Source organism: Phymastichus coffea, unplaced genomic scaffold, assembly GCF_024137745.1.
Source record: "Phymastichus coffea isolate CEN01 unplaced genomic scaffold, Cenicafe_Pcof_1.1 PCOF00037, whole genome shotgun sequence".
In the NCBI taxonomy this organism is placed as follows: Eukaryota; Metazoa; Arthropoda; class Insecta; order Hymenoptera; family Eulophidae; genus Phymastichus; species Phymastichus coffea.
In genome coordinates, this window is record NW_026706848.1 from 521,906 (window position 1) to 547,775 (window position 25,870).

General features: G+C 36.4%; 1 protein-coding gene across 2 annotated transcripts in view; it reads right to left on the reverse strand.

Annotated features, from left to right (window-relative positions):
* Positions 1 to 25,870, reverse strand: part of LOC131663662 (mediator of RNA polymerase II transcription subunit 28) — a 399,554-nt gene that overhangs the window by 220,379 nt on the left and 153,305 nt on the right. The window contains exon 2 of one of the 2 annotated variants that reach the window (XM_058934193.1): positions 6,224 to 6,257. The exons of the other annotated variant lie outside the window; for it this stretch is intronic. Within the exon in view, the coding sequence (XP_058790176.1) occupies positions 6,224 to 6,257 (34 nt within the window). The remainder of the gene's footprint in view (positions 1 to 6,223; positions 6,258 to 25,870) is intronic. 2 annotated transcript variants of the gene reach the window in all.

A 25,870-nucleotide genomic window follows, 5' to 3' on the forward strand; every position in this document is an offset into this window, starting at 1 on the left:
CGATTCCCGCATTTAGATTTTGATAATTATGAATTTTTTTGTAATTTGTTTAAATAATTTGTTATAAACAATTGAAAATAACATAAAAAAAAATACGTATATTTTATTTTTCACTTATGCAAAAGATAGCACAGTTTGTTTGTCGCTATCTCAACCAGTCTTAGCGTGGGCTTTAATGGGTTAATTATAGATAATTTGAATATAACAAAGTATCAATTATATAGATTTTAACATACAGATTCACAATATCTCATTCAATTATAAATTTATAATGAATATCGATATGTAAAGTTAATTTATTTATTAACATATGAAATATTAGAAAAATATAAATAATTTATATGTAAAATGAATAAGCATAGAACATGAGTAAGAATTGGTTTCATTAATAACAGCTAAATAACAACTGTTATTAATAAATAAACAATTAATAATTTATTTAAACAATAAGCTATATATAGAACGAAAATATTAAGTTAATACTTGATAATGACAATTTTATGATTTAGAAATCTTAGATAATTAATCTAATAATCGCATATTAAGATTAGAAGAAAACCGTTACAAATATGAAAAATTAGTCATAATTCAAATGTTATTAATTAATTTAAATAATTAATTTTGGAAGTATTTTCCAAAATTAATCAACTTTAAGGTTATATGAAATTTTAACAATTTTCTATTGTAAATAATGTAATATCACGTTAATTAACTTTATTAGTTAATAACTTTTGACGACACTATTGGCGATAATTGTATACTGTATAAAATTAACAAATAACTAACTCTGTAAAATTTACATGTGTTAAAAACTTAATATTAATGGTTATTTACTTGTAAATTAAGAAAAATCATTTCTCAAAATTCGCGAATGTCTCTCGAATTTTCGATGAAATCTCTCCTGCTATAATAAGCGGGAAAATCTGTGTATAAATAGGCCCACCTTTGCACAGGCTAATTTCATTCACTTCTAGCCTTGCAAAGTGAGCGCATGAGTCTGAATAAACTTGGATTAACACCTAAGTTCTTTCTCTCATTGTGATTTACTAAGCAAGACTAACCTTTCCTTATAATTTGAGCTCGACTTATAGAACATCTCGCGCTATAAGAAACTTGGGCCGAATTATATCCTATCAAAGAAAGACTTTAGCTTTGCTTATGGGACAATTCGCACCATAAGAAACTAGGGCATTGTCTGACTTTCCTCGATATATTGCAATTACTTATGTATATTTGATTTACTTATTTATTATATTTGTTTCATTTATCTATTTTCTTGAAATTAGAGTAAAATCATCGGAAACAAATTCTTACTCATTAGCTAGATTACGAGAGTTCGAATTATTTTTATTTATAAGTGATACGAACATCACATACCTTAAGTTACTTGACTTGTGACACTCGATCTATCTTAGGTGTGAGTGACCTAATGCTGAATCCGACTAATCCCCTAGGAGAAAATCGGATTAAAACTTAATCCTATATAGATCTGTTAAGCTATTAGGAAACGAAATGACGTAAACGGCAAATAAAATTAATAATGTTTAATTAATAAAAAACTACTATCTTTTACGGGCCGAAAGACTAACGCATGCGAAATAGAATTTACAATTATTGATAATAATTCGGTGAGAGAGAGAGAGAAAATTCGAACTTTGCCGCGAAAACTAATGATCGACGCGAATACAAAAAAATAACACTCGCGATAGATAAAATACTTTCGATAGTATTTTGTTGCGCAATAAAAGAGAGGTGCACCTACCCTGCGGTGCAATTACAGTGATCAGCCGTAATTGTTGAATTAGTCAAATTAACTGTTGGTGCTTCTCCAGTAGATGAGCTGCGCTGCCTCGCTCACAAATCTGCTGCTGCTTTTGTTGCTGCTGCTGTAAATGCTGCTGCTGTGATGCTTCCTCGCTACACTCACACGTATCAAACAGTTCAAGAAAACTTTATAAAAAACGGCGAAACACTGTGCAAAATAATTGGCGGTACTGTCGCAAAAGCAGCTGAGGCTTAACTGACTATTTTCAAACTCTCGCGCGCCCTCTCTTTCTCTCTCTCTCTCTCTTAGTCGTTCGAACTAACATCGCGAGTAGAGGAATCGCGAACGGATCGATTAATTGAATCGACTACCGTTGCAATATATATATATATATATATATATATTTATATCCATGAGAAATGTCGAATCGGCCAAAAAAATATAAAGAATATCTAAAAAAAGGTAGTACTCCTCCGAAATCTACCAAATACCATCACTCTAAAAAAAAGGCGTCTTATAAGCAGCAGCAGTTCCAATACAGATGACCAAGAGGTTAAATGAAAAATTTTGTAATAATGCAAAGAAGGAAAAGAGTGAGAGATGGAAATTCACTTAATTTTAATTATATTCAGCAACGTTTCGTTAGCACATTTATTGACCTCTTCAGGCTGATATAAAATCGCGAGCACCAATTCAAGGTAGCGTTCAATTTACTGGTATTATGGGTGTAATTGGTCCCATAATCCAGGTGTTCCAATCAAATATAAAAAGACAAAGGTAATCAAATATCCACTTTTGAATTAAGTTCCTGATCATTGACGCCTTCAAGAAACATTAAAGTTAATGCACTTAGCATCTCAACAGCAACCTTTATCAAAAAACAGCAAATTGGCGTAAAAGCGATGTCGGCCTTAACAATTCTTGAATATTTCGATATTATTGATAAATTTGTTCTAAATGACATGTACTGTTTTTTTTGGGATTTGGGTACTTTTGCACATTTATGATTTGAGATGTCCAATAAACCTTATTCTCTCAAAAGAGTCGTAAATTCGGTGCATATCACTATAACAAGGCTTTGGCTCAAATAAGTTAAAAAAGTGATTGGATTTTGAGACTCGAACCCACGCTCTATGATTCCACAGGCTGGTGCGATGCCACTTGCGTTACGACCGCTCATATACATGATGGAAACTCATCGTCTTCGTGAGCTACACCTAGCCAAAGCAACTTCTCGTTATAGAATATAGATAAATATTTTGTTACAATATACGGTAACGGGCGACAGCGTCAGCATCGCTCGCTTTAGCCGTCGCCAGGAAGAAAAATATCAGGGAGAAAAATATTTTAAATGCTGTGAAAGTGGGAAGCAATAGCGCAATTGAGGAAAAAAGCGGGTTTCAACATAGATCGATTGTTATCCGATCTGGCAGCACAGCTATGGCGTCCGTGAAGTGGTCCAGCTCCTGGGCCCGTGCAGAGCATCGTGCAGTTGTACCTTGCTACTCAAGACGCGAAAGGAAGAATTGCGAAATGGTTAGTCGTAATGTAGCAGAAGAAAAAGTATGAACCGGGGAAAATAAAGAAACCAGCAGTGTTACGATAAAAAAAATAGCGATATAATGAAACAATAGAATCATGTAAGGGAGAGTGTCGCATAGTGCAAGCGTGTGTGAGAAAGAAAATGGAGAGAGAAAGAAAGTGTAACACCGGTACTTACAAATATGCTGACGTGCCCCCTTTGACTGGCTTAAACGCTGCTTGCATCTTTGCCGAAAACTATGTCAAGGACACAATGAATGGGTGCTGCATCATTAAACCACATCACCTACTCACTCGCAAAACTATCAGTCCTCGTGAACAAATCTGGTACGAAGAATGACGCGGAAAGCGATGTTTGCGACGATTTCTTGCACGCACAACAAATTCGCCGGAATAATAACAATAATGATAACGCGTACACGCGATAACGTAACTGAATACATTCTCAGTTCTCTCCGTGGTGACACCTCTGCGAGCAGTGGCAGTAAGTTGAGTTCTCTTGTCTTACGCTTGTCGTGATCTGTCTTTTGTCTCTTCCTCCCCCCTTCACAGCGACTTATCGTGTTCTATTGCCTCTACTTTCACGATGTTACTTGCTAAAAGTTACATAGTATACAGACTTAAATTTAACTAATAATTATTATGACATATCGAAGTGCTGGGAGAGAGAGTGACATAACGAGTGGATCTATCACTGTGGTTATAATATTTTAATCCTGTTAAAATATATTCGTAAAAAAAAGAGATATACATATATTTATATATTATTGTTTTATTAAAAAAATTATCATAAAGATTGGAAGATCGTATTTTTGCTGCGAGTAAGTTTTTTGAAAATTTGAAGGCTCGTTTACAAATACCAATATCAAGCCTTGAGCAAAGTTTTGACAAAATTTGTTCTTAAAAGTATAAATAGCAAATTCGCATTAGTATTTAATAACATGACAATAATAGCAAGAGTAAAAAATTTATCAAAACCAAACATCAGAAAATATCAAAAAAATCTTAACACTTATAAATCCTTGATTCATTGACTATTTTATGCTTACCCTAACCAAGAATCAGAGTTAGGGATAGCAGAGGTCAGGAGTCAAGAATATAAAGTAAAATATAAAGTCCGAGAGAGAATTTTTGATATTAGCGTTACCTGGTGGTTTTATAAAAAGAAATCCTCTTTAAACCAGAGTTAAGAGTTCCTAGTTCTTAAATAGGACAATAAGAAATAGGAATAAGACTAGTAAAATGCAAGTTCAAGTAGTCCAACATCGAACTTTATGCGATTATTAGAGAGTGTCCACACGGGATTCGTGCCTCTCCCCAACGTCTGGTCGGTCTCTGTCTGAATTTTTGTATGCGTATACTATCTCTATAATTTCGAGTATAGTGGTGAGTTTCATATTGAATGCGAGAAACGCATCTATGAAGTTGCTATATCCGTGATTTGTCGTCTTGTAGGTATCCATTACGTATTTTACAATTTAATTAAACTAAAATCATAAATAATTAGTTGTAATTACCATTTCTAATGTAATGTAAAGAAAGATTATGAACTCATCAACTTACACGTTTAATAAAATTGGAGCTGTAAATCATAGATATAGCAACTTCATAGATGCGATTCTCGCATTCAATATGAAACTCATCATTAAACTCGAAATTATAGAGATGGTGTGCGCATACAAAAACTTGGACGGAGACGGACCCGGGATCGAGAAGAGGCACAGATACCGACGGGTACTCTCTCACACACATTCAATGGTTCCACATTTCGGTTAAATAATGGAATACATTAAGTTTTCATATTAAAATCCTGGGTCTACAATACCGTGCAAAATTTCATGTTCACATGTTGTAACGGTCACACAACCTTCTTTCAATTTTTCATGCAAGTATTGCCTTAAAGAATGAGAAAAGGATTTTTTTTAACCTAAACTGTTGCCTTAAAATATTTACTATACGGAGGATGCAGGTGTTTGTTTATGCGATTTTTTATTTTTCAAAATAAGTACTAATAATATTTTGAAAAATAAACAATCGTAAACAAACACCTGCTTCCTCCGTACAGTAAATATTTTAAGGCAACAGTTTAGGTTAAAAAAAATCTTTTCACATTCTTTAAGGCAACACTTGTATGAAAAATTGAAAGAAGATTGTGTGACCGTCACCACATCTTAACATGTTTTTGCACGATACTGTAGATCCAGGGTAAGATACAATGAATGACAAACGACGAATCAATTTAAACGTCATTATCATCATATACCCAATTGTACAATATCAATACGTCAGTTACTAAAAGTTTTACAGTGAAATTAATAAACTGGCATTTTATCTGTATATAAAACAATATATAAGATAACATCAAATATTTAAAATTGTTGTGATAGCTTAATAATTTGGTTTATTAAGCCAAAGATTCATATAGTGTAATCATTGGTTATTCCAAAACTCAAGTGCAATACAAAACAATAAATTTTTAAAGCATAATTTTTAAAGTATATTTTCATATTAATAGAGACCTGAAATATATTGTATAAATTACAACAAATGCAATAATAAAAAAAAACCTTTATGAAAACCAAAAGTACATAAACAGATAATGATTAGTCATTTTTTTCTTGTTTCAAAAATATTTTTGGTATTAGCTTTTCTCTAGAGTTTTATAATAAGTCAAAATTTCAGATAGATAATGTCAAACATGGAAAACTTTTATGATAGTTTAATAATTTGATTTGTTGAGTTCAAGATTCGTGTAGCGCAGTAATTATCTATCTCAAAACTCGAGTATAATGTAAAACAACAAATTTACAAAGCATATTTTCATATAATTAGAGATCTAAAATATACTCTATGAATTCAATAATAAATTCAATACTTAAAAGAACTTATTATACATTTTCAAAAAACAATACTTACTCACGAACATGATAGGCAGCAAATTTTGGAATATCTAAAAAAAGTAAAAAGTGTCAATATCAGTAAGTTGATAAAGGTTAAAAAACTTATAAAAAATGAACTACATTCAGAATGATAAAATTCCACATATATCAAGGCTTTCATGGTAATAAAATAAACATTACACATATTCGTAATGTCAATTTTCTTTCTGTTTGAATTGACTTAATGGATCGAATAAAATACAGAAACTGAATAAATAATTTTACCTTCAAAGTACAAAATTGTGCAAAATAGAACTGCAAATACTATTGTGGAAGAATATGAAGTAATGAACCGTAGTACACAATACAATTTTTTACAAGCAAATAAAGTATTAAATAAGAAATATATAACAATACAAACAATAATGTACGTGTCTGACAAAAGTACTAAGATAACAAAGGAACTAGATGAAGATAAAATTAATGGTATGAATCCAAGTTTTATAAATTTAAATATATAAAAATTCACGTTAAAAAAATATATATGTGTATCCGAATGCGGAACCATTGAATGTATGTGAGGGAGTGCCCATCGGGATCTGTGTCTCTCTTCGACCCCAGGTCCGTCCAAGTTTCTGTATGCGCACACCATCTAATTTTATTCAAATGAACCAAATTAATATTTTCATATAAATATTAAAAAAACACTAATGTACATTATTTATTTTTAGTCGTAACATCTACAACTGGAAAATTGTGCAATAAGCAAAGTATAAAGTATATATTTTTACGTAACATTATAAACACAAGTGTCAAATCCTAATAATATAGGCTCTTACCGGTATGAAATTAGGAAATAGGTAATTATCCTTACGTGAACTATGGATCTGACTGGGAAAATAGATCTTTGAGCTACTATGATGCGAATAGAGAAAGAGACAGAGATTATAATTATTTCAGAGATATTATTCAAATATATATATATTGCAACGGTAGTCGATTCAATCAATCGATACGTTCGCGATTCGGTAGCACTCGCAATACTAGAGCGAACGTCTAAGAGTAAGAGACAGAGAGCGCGTGAGAGTTCAGACTTTCAGTTAAGCCTCAGCTGTTGCTTGTAAGAGTACCGCCAAATTACTTTCTACTGTGTTTTGCCGTTTTGCTGATAAAAGTTATCTTCCTGGGTTCTTTTGGATACGTGCGCGAGTGATCGCAGACAATAGAAATAGCAGCAAAACGCAGCAGCAGCGAAAAACAGTATTAATTGCAGCAGTCACCAATCTTCGTAATCAAGGGAGCGTAGCTTTCGCGGTAGAGTTTTGAACTCTCTGTCTGTCTCTCTCTCTCTCCCTATATTATTGAAAATTGTAAATCCTATTCGCGTGCGCAAGTTTTTTGGCCCATCGAAGACTGTAGTTTATTAGAAATAAACGATATTAATTTTTTCGCCGCATTACATTATTTCGTTCCCGTTTTGCTTAACGGCTCCATCACCAGTTAATTTTTAAACCGATTTCATCAAGCGGATAGTTGGAGTAAACATTAGGTCATTCACACCTAAGATAGATTGAGTGTCACAAGTCAGGAGACTTAAGGTGAGTTCAACTCTGTTGGAAAGGAGACATCTGATCGAAAGTATCAAACGTAAAAGCGAATACACGTATACTCATACTTGTTTAACGGAGCGGCGGTTAGCTCTGCATTGTGGGAGTTTGTTCTTTAATAAACCCATTTTGTACCAGCTAATCCACTCCTTTACAATTAACAATCCATGGTGTCCAACCGGTATTAAGACCCGTTTTATGCGAATAGGATTGTGCGTCGAAGGTAATCGACGCACGGGAGAGAGAGAGAGAGACGATTGCGCGAGCGCTTAGGCAGGTTTGAGCGGATGTTAGGTGAGATTTTGAGTTGTGTATACTCTGCAGGGGGAAAAGGGAATCACTTCGACCTTTTTTCTTATAAATTGTAATATTTATTGTAAAAAAGGGCCGAAAGCGGTAATAATTAATAGATCAAAGTGATCCCAAATCGTTTTTGATTAACAGGTGCTAGCCCGTTTGAGCCACAGTAAAGAGGGGCCGGAAGCACCTGAGCGACGGTATACGCAGAAAGCGCGACCCAAGTATGCAGCCTAGAAATATTAGCCAGGCGGAGAGCAAACAGCAGGCTCCAACCTTAAGTAGAATATTTTATCTTCTAATTAGATATTTTACGGGGTCTACAGGCACTCATAATCTCGCGAGGTTGCGCCTCGAAAAGAAGGCAGTAAGCGTAGTAACACTAATTAGTGTATACCCCGCTAATACCTCGGGTGATAGGAAGAGGTAATGGTTGAATAGGCCGATATTTCAAACCTCGACCGCATCCAACACCCGTGTGGATGCAAGATGGCTCTGTTGTCAGCCCTAATAGACACGTGGACATTAGAGCTGACCTTCAGACAGCGTGAACGCTATCTGGCGGATTTAGAGCTGCGCAGAGACGGAAGTATCATCTAGCAGGCGGCTAGGCTACGGATATTGTTGCAGGGTGAGTATAGCGTGGCAGATTTTGAGGAGACCACGCGCAGTAAAGAGGTGGCGGGGCGCAGGAGGCGCACCCGATAAGTGTGGTTCGATACAATCTGCGACAAGTTGGAAAACCTCAGCGCAGAGGAGCACAGCGACCATCCTCTGAGACTCATCAACAGGGAGGGAATAACCTTGACAAATATATCAAGGACATTCGCCTGCCTGGATGAGGACTCGGAGGTTGAATCCAACCACCAAGAAGAGAATGACGTTATCCAAAGAGTCCTTCACTTCCAGGAACATAAGGAGGGGGAGAGGAGATGGAGCAACCCGGATCTGAGATCGCGGGAGTCCTGGACCCGGAAGGATACCCAAGGAGAACTATCCTTTGGCGAAGCCTTCCGGGCAATGGGAGTACCTGAAGGAGGAAGTCAACCGCAACCGCAAGCTGGTCGGCCGAATTCTAGAGACCCTTCTGACTCTACAGGGCATACAGATGTGTGCGGAGCGGGAGGCGCAGGACACGTGTCAGAGAATACGAGAGCTGGAGGACGGAATGCATAAAATGGCTGATGCAGTTTGTTAATCCCCGCGCGATTCGATTCAACCGCGCCCCAAACGCAATGTGGACTTTCAGGACACATTCACCTGCCACTACGACTCAGACTATTCCGGGAAGCACACTAGTTCCTCCGAGACCCGTACCCAGGAGAAGGGACGTCACCCCACCGGAAGCCCTCCAAAGAAGAGGAGGTGAAGAGGATCAAGAGGAGTACGGGAGATCCGCACCAGTTCGACAAAGAAGTCGATGCGGATCGTCTGGCACCGTTCCCTATTTATCCTCAGAGCTCTCCACAATCCGAGTTATTCGATAAATTGTCCGCGGATGGAAATTGAGGTTTGCGGGTAGTAGGGCACAAAGCGTGGACACGTTTCTGTCATGGTTAGAAGACCTGTGCGCGAGCGCAGGACTAACCGATGACGAGGTGCTTTGTTCCGTATCGGAGATCCTCGAAGGTAATGCGATGACCTGGTATAATAAAAACAAGCACCAGTGGGTAAGTTACGCCGAATTCGTCGCTGACGCCCGAGAATGGTTCGGTACTAGTACGCAACAGCAACAAAGACTGTTGCAGGAAGCTCAGAACCGATCCCAGGGTGAAGATGAGTTAGTGAGGAATTACGTGTCCAACCTAGTAGCTCTTGTGAATCGATTGGAACCACCAATGCCCTTGCAGAGGTTATTGGACTTGCGGCATGCAAACCTCCTTCCGAACATCCAGATTCAGCTGCGTCGTAGCGAGTTGACGTCAATACGCGAGTTTAATAGGAGAGCGACCGAAGTACAAAACACTTTGTCTTAGGATCGGGGTCTAAGCGTATTCGCGGAGCAAAAGAACGGCTGGTAATAAATCTTAAACAGCTGCAGTAACCAGCGAAGGGAAGGATCGTGATAAGAAGAAGGGAGATCCGCAGCGCGGACAGGGAGTGACGAAACCTGTCAGGAGGCCTACCGAGCAAACCTCCACTTCTGATAAGAAGATGGAGGAGCGCCTGGAGGGAATAGAGAGGCTCCTGCGCAAAATGGCCAAGGGAAGGCAGAACAACCCTTCAGAACAGCGCAAAAGCCGATGACGTGGGAGAAGGAGGAATTCACTTTCTTCCAAGTCTCCTGGCGAGTGGCGAGAAGGACAGAAGCGGAAAATCGACTTCATGAAGCCTCTTTAGTGTTCCGCTTGTGGCAAACTGGGATTCAGTCGTCAATTCTGCCCAGATTGCAACAAGGAAAATGGGAAGGAGAGCGAAGAAAAGAGGTCATCTTCGTACCTCCAGTGAATTCGACCACTCACCGCGGGTCGTCGACTGGAAAGAGCAAGTTGTCGGCGACTCAGGGATTTGAACAGGTACTAGTAGAGCATCAAGAAGGCCCGGGACCTAGCAGTACAGCGGAGCAGAAGATGATCGAGCCCGATGCCAGTCCTCGTCAGAGTAGGGGGGTGGTCATCCTGGAAGGACGAGGTGGCCACATACAAGTTGTGGAGGAGGGGTAAGACTCGATAGATATGAGGATCGAGCAACCCGAAGACCTGAAAGGTTTGGGCCCCTCCACACAAAAAGCTCCACTGCCGAAGGAGTCCACGAGTATTGAGCAAGCCCATCGTCGTAGCAGCCACAGAAGGGAAAAAGTCACCGAGAAGCAGGACGAATGAAAGAGAAAATGCGACTCGTGGATACGACCTAGAGGATGAGACCAGACGGTAGTTGCGGGTAGACATAGGTGACTTTAAGATTAGAGCACTCTATGATACCAGGACCTCATCTACGGCAATGGGTCAGTTAGGGCTGAGATTGGCATCAGAGATGGGACTCGGACTGAATGTGACCAGGGCAGGTGATGCAAGGCTCGCCGACGGACGCCCATGCCCCATCATAAGTCATGTGATGTTCCCCTTTAAAGTAAGACGGATCACATAAGAAAAATAAGAGTTGCCATTACGTCACTACTCACGGATAACTGCTACATAGGCGCGAACTTTATAAGAGAGTTCCACGCAATTTTGAATCCCGATGAGGATAAATTATGGCTGAAGGACGCCCAGGTAAAAGTACCTATAGAAGTGGCGGGAATTGATGGTATGACATTTTTCACACCGGTAGAACTGTGGGGGCCACGGAAACATAGCTTGAGGAAATTGAGAACCTCGTCAGAAGACTGATTCCTGACGGAGAAGAGGTTTTCGGCTGTATCGTGGGGGTTGAGCACGAAATAGATGATGGAAGTGCTAGCCCCATCAAATAGAAGTACCACCTAGTTTCTGACAGGGTGCGAAAGAAAATGCACGCGCTGGTCAAGGATATGCTGGAAAAAGATATTATTGAACCAGCGACCAGCGGGTGGTCAAGTCCAGTGGTGATGGTAAAGAAGGCTGATGGAAAATATAGGTTCTGCGTAAATTATCAAAAGGTAAACGCAAAAACCAAACCAGATGCCTATTCTTTGCCATATATGAGCGACATCCTAAGAAGGATAAAGGATGCGAAGTTCATATCCCCGCTGAACTTAAGCAGCGCGTACCATCAGATTCCCCTAAAAAAAGAATTACGCCCGGTTTCGGCGTTTACAGTACCAGGGATGGGGCATTTTCAATTCAAGAGGATTCTCTTTGGACTGTCGTACGCAGGAGCGACCTTCCAGAGGTTGATGGATAAGGTAATAGGCCCGGATATGGATCCGTTCGGTTTTGCTTACCTCGACGACGTTTTTGTGGTTTCGTCGTCATTTGAGGAGCATAAGTGGCACCTAGAAATGGTATTAAAGAGAATACTGGGTGCGGGCCTAACCATCAACAAAGCCAAAAGCCACTTCTAGACAGTAGTAAGACAGAAGTAAAGTACTTGAGAGATCTCGTGAACCAGGACGGAGTAAGATCAGATTTCGAGAAGATGCAACCGATACTAGAGTATCCAACACCACGGACAGTCAAACAAGTAAAGCGATTCATGGAAATGACGTCGTGGTATAGACGTTTTATACCCGACTTTGCTATGATCGCTGAACCTATAAACCGCCTGACGAAAAAGAATGTACGTTTCTCTTGGGAGGAGGAGCAAGAGCGAGCTTTCACGAGGTTGCAGGAGGCGATGACTTCCGCCCCAAGACTGCAACCACCCAATCCTACCAGTTAATTTGTACTACAAACTGACCCTAGTGATAATGGGATCGGGGCGACTCTCACACAGGATGTCGATAGAGAGGAGCGTGTAATCGAATACGCCAGCCGATCATTCAACAGCGCTAAGAGAAATCATACAGTCTCCGAGAGAGTGCTTGACAGTGGTATAGGTCATTGGAAAGTTCCGGCCGTACATTGAAGAGCATCACTTCAAGGTCATCACGGATCATAGTTGCCTGAAATGGCTCTACAGTATGAGAAATCCCATGGGAAGACTAGCGAGTTCGGCGCTAGCATTGCAAAGCAATGTCTTCGATATTGAATATCGAAGGGGAGATCTCAATGTGGTGCCGGGCGCATTGTCTTTAATAAAAACATATATGAAGAATATATGAGAAGGAGGGGACTGAAGTGAGTGCCATAAATAGTCGGCTGGAAACCACTGATGCCTGGTATTTACAGCAATACCAGGAGGTATGCCAGGACCCTCACTCACATCCTACATGGAAGGTAGCTGTATCACTACTAGTCTGATGAGGATGGCGAAGGATCCATCGACAATGATTAGGCGTGGAAGCTTGCTGTGTCTAGACAGAAAAGGCACCAAGTACTCCAGGGGGTCCACGATGCTCCGACAGCAGGGCATCAAGGGCGAGAGCGTACGTTTTCCGGAGCTAGGCGCTTGTACTACTGGCCTAAGATGTATGATCAGGTCAGGGAGTATGTAAAGAGTTTCCCGGTATGTCAGCAATGCAAGGTGGAACAAAGGGCACCTTACGGGCTGATGGGTCATAGACAAGTGTCACGACCCTGGTAGGTGGTGACCGATGATATCACTGGCCCATTTTCCAAAAGCTCTTGAGGTTTTGAGTATGTTCTAGTCTTTGTAGACCTTTTTACTCGCTGGGTGGAGTGCGTTGCGATACGCAAAGCCAATGGGAAGACGATCACAAACGAATTATCACGAGCGAATTGTCACTAGGTTTGGCGTGTCTGAGGATTTCTTATTATTATTAACGGAACCGAATTTAAGAAGCAGAAAGTCGATTCATACCTCCAGATGAACGGCATTCAGTACGCCTTGACTCCCGTGTACCATTCTCAAGCGAATCCCACAGAGCGAGTAAACAGGACGTTCAAAACCATGATCACGTCGTACGTGAGCCGTGATCATAGATCACAGACAATAGAAATAGCAGCAAAACGCAGCAGCAGCGAAAAGCAGCATTAATTGCAGCAGTCATCAATCTTCGTGATCGAGGCAGCGTAGCTTTCGCGGTAGAGTTTTGAATTCTCTCTCTCTCTCTCTCTCTCTCTCTCTCTCTCTCTCTCTCTCTCTCTTTCCCCATATTATTGAAAATTGTAAATCCTATTCGCGTGCGCAAGTTTTTTGGCCCATCGAAGACTGTAGTTTATTAGAAATAAACGATATTAATTTTTTCGCTGCATTACTTTATTTCGTTCCCGTTTTGCTTAAGGTAGTTCTATCGCACTACGAGAGTCAAAGCCAAATAGTTGTGAATTTGACTAGCGTATTTTGTAAATCTGTCATCGTCGCATCTTAGACTTCTGCTTGAGCACGTTTATTTATTCGCGCGACTCGCGTTATTTGATGTCTTGGAGTGACAAAAATGCCATACGAAGAGTGCAGTATTAACGCCAAAGGAAAAAGATTTTATTGGAAAGGAAGAAGAGTGACAGAGAAAGTATGGAAGAAGTGAATGCAGAGCAAAAAGTTAGCAGCGAACATTAGGAACATCTATGGTTCGAAAAAAGGGATGCATAACCTCAAAACCGATCTCGAAGAGTATGCAGAGATTACTGAAGGCAAACAAATTGAAGGACGTCGAATTGTACATTTACAAACTCTGGCTGATCAACTATTTTGTCAAAACTGCAACTCTATTTTATCTTTGCAAGATGCTGAGAAAGAAATTAGATATGGTTTAGCGTCAAATTTCTATGTGAAATGTTGTAATTGTAAAAAACTCTCCCTCGTATCTACTGATAAAGAACATCCTTTCAAAAAAACAAGCATTATGATGTAAACGCAAAAATTGTAGCAGGTAAATAGATTTATGTCAACAAGCATTAAGATTTGTATTAAGATTTTTACAAATAGTATTTTATTGATTATTTATATTCTTTTTAGGTGTTTTCAATGCAGGTAATGGCAATACTCATTTAAATAAAATTCTGAGTGGTATGAACATTCCTCCGATGAATTGGAATACTTTTAAAGTACACGAGAGAGAAGTTGGCGTAGCAATAGAGACTGCAGCGTATACAAGTTGTGAAGAAGCAGCTCTCGAAGAAAGACAACAAACAATACTACATCAGGAAAAAATGAATGTGTTATTGTAAGCAGTGTTATGAAATTTTTTAGTTTATCAATTTGGAATTGGGAAGAGGATCTCTATGTATAGCCTTTTATTTTTGTAAATAGTACTCGAATCAATTTGATCTTTACATCAAAAATTAGATTTTTTTCATTCGACACCATACAATGAAGAAGTTTACAACTCATTGAAAAGTGTGTTCAAAGATATTGTATTATATATGTTATGTCAAACTATTTTTTATATATATATTTTTTATTTTACTGAATTTTTTTCTTAATCGTTATGATTAACTATTTCTACAAATGTTGTTCATTTTATTATTATTGAAATTCAGCATAGAGGTCCTCTTTAATAATGAATAGAAAATTGTACCTTATATACATTTTAATTTATACTCAATAATTTTATAAATTAATGATCAATTGTAATATTTGCAATAATATGATGAATTATGATTTTTAGAAAGAAAATAAACAAAATCAATGAACACTGTGCATTCTTTTTTTATCCTCTTTTCATTCCAGGTCACCTCATCTAAATAAGAACTTTATTTTTCCGGATGAAAACGAGTTATGTGGGTATGAACACATTCCAGAGAACAACACTGTACGCATAGCAGCATCATATGATATGGGTTGGACGACAAGGGGTACCGGTAGGACATATGATAGTCTTACTGGTACAGGAGCATTAGTAGGCTATTTTTCGAAAAAAGTTTTGTCATATATTTCACTAAACAGGAAATGTTAAATGTGTGATAAGGGGCATGATCATAATGATCACGATTGCCGGTTAAACTTCGAGGGATCTGCTAAGGCTATGGAGTCTTACGCTGCAGTCCAACTGACGGAATACAATGATCTTTTTAAAACATTAAAAATACAAGTAGGAATACTAATTTCAGACAACGATAGTAGCTCTATCAGTGCTGTGCGTGGTGCTTGTTCCTTTGAGGTTGTTAAACAATCTGATAAAAATCATACCAGTAAGGGACTTGTAAACGAATTGTACAAAATTAATAAAAAACACAAGGAACTTACTGGTATTGCAATAAAATATTTACAGAATTGTTTTAATTATTGTGTTGCTCAAAATGCTGGTAATGTAATAAGTATGTCGGCTGCTATCAACAATATAACAAATCATTGTTTCAACAACCATCAAAAATGCGGATCTTGGTGTGGTTATCTGAAGGAACCAGATACATATAGACATTTAGTTACCAAGGATGGTTTTACAGATCTCAATTTATTCAATGATTTAACATCTATTTTCGATACGTTGGCAAATAAAGCAAGTTCATTTGCAGCAGGAACATCGAGTAATCCCAACGAGAATTTGAATGGAATGATTGCCAGCAAAGCTCCAAAAAGTAGACTGTACGGGACCTGTTCTGCTGGAGATTTTAGAACAGCCTGTGCAGTTGTTAAAAAAAATTGAAGAGAAGAATCTATTCTTGATGTATATAAAAAGTTATCACTTTCTCCAGGAAAATACACGCAAAAGTTTACCCGTACTAGTGATGTGAATGCCAAAAAAAGATATGAAAAATCGTTAACGCGTAATTTTAAAAAACGTAGGTTATTTTTAAAAAAACGAAAAACAGAGCTGAGAAATAAAAAAGAATTTTCGGAAGGTGCTACTTACCAAACAGATATGAATCTTCTGGATTTAGAACGGTCACTACCTATTGCGAATTTCGATGAAAGTTCACAACCTGTGATTGTTTATTTTGACTTGGAGACTGGAGGTTTGAATAAAACGTCAGATATATTGCAAATAGCTGCTAAATTTAAAAATTACACATTTTCAGTATACATCAAACCAAGTACAAAAATAAATGAAGAAGCAAGTGCAATAACAGGTTTAGCTTGGGCGAATGGACAATTAATGCATCACGGACGTATTCTTGAAACATTATCTTTATTAGATGCAATGGTTGCTTTCTATGAATTTTTATATTTATTCAAAACGAAATGCGTTTTAGCAGCGCACAACTGCAAGTTCGATTACACAAGATTGTTAATGGCAATGAAGAAGACGTTCATGGAGACTTATTTTAAATCAATTATTTTTGGCTTTGTCGATACCTTACCGCTAATAAAAAAATATACGCAAAAAAAAGGAAAAGGACAAAATACATTAGTCACGGTCGCAAACAATTTGCAAATTGAAACTAGTCAAGCACACGATGCTCTTGCAAATGTACTTATATTAGAAAAAGTAGTCGCAAAATTTAATATTTCATATGAGACAATGATTATTTGTACTGTATGTATGATGATATCGTTCAACAGCAAAATGTGAATGCACAAATACGTGAAGCTTTAAAAAATCTCAACGTATTAAATTCATGTACTTCTAGCGGTATTCGCAAAAAAATTGCTGCTGCTCAAATCTCTTACGAAATGATTTTAAAGTCCTATGAAGATAATAAGCTTCAAGGATTACAAAATCTATTAGGTAATAAAGAAAATGGTAACATCAAAGTTACAAAAAATAAAAAAGTTATTCAAAAAATTTATGATTTTTTGTTAAACAATGATAATATCATTTAATATATACCTTCATAACTTAATTTTATTAGCGTAATCAAAGAATAGATATAAAAACAAAAAGTTCTATTGCAATTGTTACGAATTTATAAATTCATATATAAATTTTAGTATGATTATTAATTATAAGTTTAGCTTCGTTTTGGTTAAAAAAATTATATTTATTTTATTCTACTATTGAATGTGAGTTTCTTAAAAAACCTAAGCTAATTTATTCATTATTAGTTATAATTACTATTCTGTTTTTTAATAATTTTGTTTATGAGGTAATATTTATAAATAATAGATATTTTATTAATAAATTTTGAAAAAGATGAGAAGTTATAGTTTTTATTTCTATACATACGAGGTGTGATCAAAAAGTAAGGTGAATTTTTATTTTTCTCAAAAAATATTTATTTATTCATCAATTTTTATTTTATCTTCATCAAAGTAATCCCCCTCGGATATAATGCACTTGTGCCAACGCTTTTTCCAATCCTCAAAGCATTTCAAAAAATCATTTTTTGTGATCTTGTTTAGTTCATCCTTCGATGCCGTCTTATCTCCTCAATCGTGGCAAAACGCCGTCCTTTCATGGGCCTCTTCAGTTTTGGGAACAAGAAGAAGTCACAGGGGGCCAGATCTGGGGAATACGGTGCCTGTGGCATCGTTACTGTGTTGGTTTTAGCCAAAAATTCACGCACAAGCAGCGATGTGTGAGCAGGGGCGTTATCATGGTGCAAAAGCCAATTTTTATTTTTCCACAAATTCGGACGTTTCTGGCGGATTGCTTCGCGCAAATTGCGCATAACTTGCAGGTAATATTCCTTATTTACTGTTCTACCCTGTGGCAAGAACTCATGATGCACCACGCCCCTGCAGTCAAAGAAAACTGTAAGCAAAACCTTTACATTTGATCGAACTTGGCGTGCTTTTTTTGGTCTTGGTGATCCAGAATGCCTCCACTGGGACGATTGAGTCTTAGTCTCGACGTCATAACCGTATACCCATGTTTCGTCACCTGTTATAACCCTGTTGAGTAAATCTGGATCATCGTTGACGTCATTCAGTAGCTCTTGGGCGATGCTCATGCGACGTTTCTTTTGGTCGAAATTGAGCAATTTCGGAACAAACTTCGCTGACACACGTCTCATGTCTAAAACACTCGTCAAAATTGATTGGCACGAACCAAATGAGATGCCAATATCATCAGCAATTTCTCTAATGGTAATTCGACGATTTCCCAACACTATTTTCTACACTTCTTCAACATTCTCATCAGTTGTTGATGTGCTGGGGCGTCCAGAACGAGGTTCGTCGTCGGTGTCTTCTCGGCCTTCTTGGAAGAGTTTATACCACTTGTAAACATTTTTTTGGCTTAAAGTAGACTCACCGTATGCCACTTTCAGCATTTCAAGTGTTTTGGAACATTTGATTCCATTTTTCACACAAAATTTAATGCAAACTCTTTGATCCATGTTTTTAGACAGCAGCAAATCGTGGAGCACGCAAATCTCTTCTAACCTTGATGCCTCTCACAAACAAACCAAACATACTACAAAGCTGAAATTTGGAACGTATGTTCTAGACGAGTGTACCGACATAACCAAATAAAAAAGTCGAAGATCGAACGGACGTAGCCCGCTAAATTTCAAAATTCACCTTACTTTTTGATCACACCTCGTATTTGACCATTCTACTTCACAAAGCATTTTGAATAGATTGCGCGCGATGATTCTAACCTATATACAATGCGACGTTGCCCACTCTACCTAGCAGTCATCATGCTTACATTTTACACACGGTTTATTCTTTGTTAACTTATTATTGCTAATCTCATAGGTAATGAATGCTAATTGTAAAAGCAGGTAAATAATAGTTGAAGATTCTTTTACCACCTAAACAAATTTCACCGAAATCTTGTCGTTAATTGCTGAAATATTGTAATATGAATAGCGACGAAAATTGATTTCCCATAAGAGCACGGGTTAAACCCTAAAAAATTGAAACATTAATTTCTCGCTTCAACAGTAATGAACATCCCTGGAATTTAACCTGTATCGAATTTATACACTAATCTACTATTGTGTAAAGTTTTAACTAATTCTTGTCGTTAATAGTCGAATTGATAGAACTACCTTAACGGCTCCGTCACTGGTTAATTTTTAAACCGATTTCATCAAGCGGATAGTTGAAGTAAACATTAGGTCATTCACACCTAAGATAGATTGAGTGTCACAAGTCAGGAGACTTAATGTGAGTTCAACTCTGTTGGAAAGGAGACATCTGAACGAAAGTATCAAACGTAAAAGCGAATACACGTATACTCATACTTGTTTAACGGAGCGGCGGTTAGCTCTGCATTGTGAGAGTTTGTTCTTTAATAAACCCATTTTGTACCAGCTGATCCACCCCGTTACAATATATATATATATATATATATATGTGTGTGTGTGTGTGTGTGTGTGTGTGGGTGTGTGTGTGTGCATGCGTGTGTGTGGGTGTAGGTAGATAAAGTAATATAATAACTTAAAAAACTACATTTGTGAATTTTACAGGTTAGCGACGACATTATGCAAAAGGAAACTTTTCCGGTCAATATTAATATCAACATGAAAAAAAATAAATTATACATAATAAATAATTTCTGTTACTAATCCAGGTTACAAGCGAGGTGATAGAATATCAAGAAGAAATAACTACACAAAAGGTAGATATCAATAAGATACCTTTATCTTATATCGATAATCACAAAAAGCAAGGCCAAAAGTCAATTATCATTACCTAATTAATACATCTTGTTGCTGACGATTGTTATAATTGATTTCTAAGAGACAATTCATTTGATGTAGTTTCGCATTGAATCAATAAAACATTTTATTTAGATATAAACATAAATCAGAAGAATAGAAAATACTAAACGACCAATATAGAAAAAAACTTGTTTATGTTGAATGACAATACTACATTGGCATGATGATGTGAAGACAATATCATCAACAAGGACTATATCTAGATATTTTGGTTCTAATTGTAATGATGAAGTGAAATTCTTGAATGTTTGTATTCCTTGTGTTCCTCTATCAAAGTACAATAACGTTTCCAAGGTAGTTGATCTGCCCGTACGTCATCCTGATACAGTTTTGTTGCTGTATAGGTTTTCCCGGAGCTGATGATGGTTTTTGTGTCAATGCTATATGTAATTTTATTTGTTTAAGATATTTTGTCTATTTCGTCAAATACTTGTTTAATAGGCCTATTTTTATCTGGATTTGGTTTTGAGTCTTGTTGCGTGGCTTTGGAAAATTTAATTGGATGTTGGGGCGCAGAAAATCGCGTTTCTAATATTGTTCGGTTAAGAAAAGAGTTTGCTTGTTTTTATATTTTGTTCAGTTTTACCATGGTTTTAATCTGCATTTTTTTATAGATGAATTGTGTTATTCTCCTATGTGATCTTTTTATAGTATAAACTGCATAATTAGTTAGCACAAATATATATTCGTACATCTAACAGTAGATTATTATGGTATTCGGTTTCTTCATGGACTTCCGATGTAAGATTCGAATTATCAATAAAGTCAAGTAATTGTTTGGATTTATTTTTGCAATTTATTTTGTTGTCCATATCTGATTTTTCATTATCCATTTTCGTAGTTCTTTTTTTCGGGTAGAGGTTTTGCTAATAGTTTTAAGGTTATTTGGTAGTTTATTAAAAAGTATAGACGGTAGGATCAGTCGGAAAAATCATGGCTACAATTTTTTGGGATTCAAGTGATATAATATTAGTCGATTACCTATAGAATAAAAGAACTGTTACTGGAAAACTTAATGCCTCATTATTAGACCAATCTGATGCCATACTGAAGGGAAAACGACCGCATCTGGCCAAAAAAATTCTTTTCCATGATGACAATGCACCAGTTCATACGAGTTCTATTGCAACGGCCAACTTATTTGATTTACCCTACATAATACTTCCTCATTCACCTTATTCTTCAGATTTGGCCCCTTCTGATTATTTTTTGTTTTTTGACATGAAAATTTGGCTTGCGGATCAAAGATTTTCAACCAACGAAGAGGTAATCTAATAAGCACGGACTAATACTTTCAATAAATGAGGTCATTGGTTCTTATTTATTTATTGTCAAATCGGTAGTATATTATTTGACATCGAAAGAGCATAGATTTATACTTTCTTTAAATACCATTAGAGATTCTAAGTCATTGCAACTAGTATTAACAATTTTTGTTTCCAGTTCGTTAGTAACTCTTGCTACTTCATCGAATTTTTGAGCTTTCTATGTAACTTTCTTTTTTCTATTCTAAATTAGTTTATTTTTAATTAGATTTTTCTTTTTTAACGTTCCTTTAGTTAAGGTTCTTTTACACTTATTGACCATGATTTCTCTTGAATTTGAAAACTTTTTAGCTCAGGCACATAATTGTTTTTCGATTGATTTTCTATTTATTATTTTCAATCGATTGACATAAATTTTTTATTTTTCTACGAATTGTTCAATCTTTTAGATCAGTTTCCTTTTTTTTTTTATTTTACGCGGTTTCATATCAGCCAACGAATATTTGTCCAATTTCTCTGATAAATCTGGATGTAGTATTTTTTCTGTCATTATCTAAAACGCGTACTACATCGTCAATGCATTATTTAATGTTTGCTTTAAATAACTTTCTTTTCATGAGTCTGGTTAAACTTTCAATATATGCATTACTTATATCTGATATTTTTACATCGATCACATCCAAATCTAATCCACTCCAAAAAATTATGTATGACATTCAAATTTGAAGCATATATAGTACGAAGTCCGGAGTGTAGTATATATTCGATACTTTCTTGACAATCTGAACTTGATAATTGTGTTTATTTCCATAAGTAGTTGTATAATGTGAATGAAATGAGGATAAAACGGTGATTTTTTTATACATGGCAGAACGATTATCACTAGCCATAATTTTAAAGTCTTCTTTGATGTCTCCATTTTTATTATCTTGTTTTTCTAAACCAATGTTGTTCAATCATGCAGCCTGCTTTTCGCGTAATAATATTATAACTTTAAGACTATCAATAGTATCTTCTTTTTCTATACTTAATAGGACATTTTAGACTCAACTATTTACGTTTAGTAAATATATGTTTTTTCCTAAACACTCGTCCAAAAACTAAAAAATTGTTTAAAAAATTCATATCTTAGCTTCTATTAAACAAAGAATTATCATTTTTTTTAAATGTAATACTATAATACTATGCGACGAAAAAATGACAATGATTATTTTTCAATTATTGATTGATAACTAAAAATGTTCACACTTTACTACTGTAGCATCGATGTAGTTTAGTGTTGACTCCTTCCCGGACATAAAAAAATTTTTTCCTTGACTCTCCCTTCTACATTCACTTTTCGATTTTAGACTAATTTTACTGAATTTTCTGATATATAAACCCACAACTTTTAATCATCAAAAATTATAAGTACAAAAGTGGTTTCTTTTATTATTTAAGTATTCAGAAATCTGAAAAAAATAAGTGCATTCGAAATGACCATGAATTATTCTCTAACAAATTTTCCAAATTATCTTTCTAGGCTGATTTCGTTCGAAACGTCGCGTTTTCAGCTCACAATTTTTGATTATCCAAAAAATATGAGATGAAAAGTGATTAATATAATTAATTAAGCATTTATATACATATAAAAAAAGTGAGCCCGCTCTAAACAATAGTGAACTAGGAAAGAAAAGCACATGAATCGACTGGAGGCCTTTTGCCAGCGAGCGTGAAAGAAAAACGCCGACGCCACGCCTCTTTTTTCGTCAACTCACCCGATGGGAGCCTCATGTATCAATTTGGGGATGGCATGTGACCGGACGATGATTCTCGCTTGCAGCGTCATTAGGAAAATACGTACGGCTAGGTAGCAAAAATGCGAACGGCCAGGGAAGGGAAAATTTGGACTGTCGTGGGAAATACGCGGGAAAGCCTCACTGCTCAAACATAATTAGGAATCTCCCTGGCACCATCTCTGTCTTTACGATCGTGCACGTCCCGTACTCAAACACGCAAGCAAAAAATATAACCGTTAGAGAAAAATGTATATGTGCAGATTTGATTGAAGAGGTCTACAGAAGCGTTAAATGAAAGTGTAATCGGGACCTCTTCTCAAAAGCTTTTCTCATCTGACGGTGTGGCTACCAACGAGTAGATCTACAACCGTACACCACGACTTGGGGTAACGCTCTCTCGAGGTCATCCCGATCACGCCAAGAAGGCAATGGTCACGATTTTGTAATGGCGCTAAGGTTGGGTTGGGTTTTCATAAGATCGTTCAGCGGACCATAAGGGAAGCAGAATTTGAGAGCCAGATAATATCGCACGCCTCTTGAGGCTCAGCCTTATAAGGATTGGCGCGGAGGATGGCCAATCAGTCAGATCTCACCGCTCAAACAAATTGACAAAAGCAAGCGACATTGTACTGGTATTGTATTTGTGTGTTTGTTCGTTCAGTTTATGTGTTATAACAATATCGTGTTGTTCGATTTATCTTGTTTGTAACTAGTGTTATTGAGTGTGTCAATAAAACAACTGTGAATTTTAAATACTCGAATTATCTTGCTGACCTGTGTCCAACACTCAATTTATCAACTCTTTTATATGCCGTCTATAATTTTACGCATAATATGCTACCAACTTGCGGAAGTAAGAGAATCTATGTACGCTTCTAACAACATATGTTAATTTACACCTAACAGAATGTCTTTAATAGAAAGTTGTAGTTTTTAAAAAAGAGTAATATTTGCATAAAATCAATGCATAAGTGACATTATATTTTGATGTCTTGTTATCTTCCAAGCTAATTGATCGAAACAGATTGAAAATTCATATAATGCAGTGTAATTTGAAATTATAGCGTTGAATGAATAGCTATAGGAATGTTGAAATATGAAAGAGTAGTGCATAAAAATAGGCATAAAATGCGCTCACGTGTACGAAAGACCTATTGAAATTGGTTGGGGAGTGTTCAACACAAATAAAATGTATCGATGCATTACTAACATTACTTGCTAAAGCAAAGCCTTTCTCACACAGTTTTATAACGAAATATTAAGAAATATTCTTCAAAATTTTATTAGTTTAATAATTTTTATAGGCTATATTTTAACTAATCTTACTAAGTCAATTGTTACATCAGATACTTGTCAATCAAATAGTTTGAATACTAAGAATTTGTATTTTAAGAAAGCAACAACCGCTTTGTTTTGTTTCACACAATTCTTTTTTCGATTGAAACTCGAATGTTATATCTTTTTTAGCAAGTTTATAATACTTCGAAAATTATATATTTAACAGTTACACTTTTTTTCCTAGAAAACACGTAGAAATAATACATTTCTCGTCTATTAATAGTCATTATAATAAACTTCACTTGGACGTTCAAAGCAAAAGTGCAATAAGAGCAAACGAGGCTTTACTTTGAAAGTTCACACATAAAAATGTCAATATGTTCATTGCAATAAATTATGCAAACCTTGTGTAAATACCAGTTTCATCATATTATTATTGCAGTTACGAAATCTGTTTTGCTATTTCTCAGTTTGACTTCTGCATATTAAGATTTATGACAATTACAAACGAAAAACGTTCAATTGTTGTTGTATTTAAAATAAAATTTGAAATAATGTGTTTCTATATTATTACAGTAAAATAAAAATCGAGTTGGCACGAATTTAACTCCATTCCATCTTTAATTAGAAAAAATCCGCATCCAACCTTCCTCAGTTTCTCATGTGACTTTGAAAAGATCTCTATTCGCTTATCTCGCCACTCATGTCAGTTTAAATATCTCTTTAATTCGTACCGATATGTAAACGTGAAGGCAATATTCCTCGACGTTTAGTGTATATATATCATTTTCTATCTTAGTACGCGCTGAGATTGTCTTTTTTACTTGTCACAAGTAATCATAGTAAGGTGACTTTTCAAATTTCACGGGCAACGTACTTTCTATTATCGATTTTATTGTTTTGTTATGTTGGTACACTCTTCCCGAACATCTGTACCAAGTTTCAAGTGTATAGCATGTTTTGTTTGGTTGTGAGAGGCGTAAAGGTTATGAGTATTTTGCGTGCTCGGCGATTTCTTGCTGTCGAAAAATATGGATCAAAGGATTTGCATCAAATTTTGTGTGAAAAATAAAATAAAGTGCTCCGAAACACTTGACATGTTGACGGTGGCATACGGTGAAACTGTTCTGAGTAAAAAAAATGTTTACAAGTGGTACAAACTCTTCCAAGATGGCCGGGAAGATGCCAATGACGAGCCTCGCTCTGGACGCCCAAGCACGTCAACAACTGATGAAAACGTTCAAGCAGTGAAGAAAATTGTTCTGGAAAATCGTCGAATCACTATCAGAGAAGTTGCTGAGGATGTTGGTATATCGCTTGGCTCGTGCCATGAAATTTTTTCTAATGTTTTGGGCATAAGACGTGTGTCAGCGAAGTTTGTTCCGAAATTACTAAATTTTGACCAAAAGAACCGTCGCATGAGCATCGCTCAAGAACTGTTGAATGACGTCAACGACGACCCAGATTTACTCAAAAGGGTC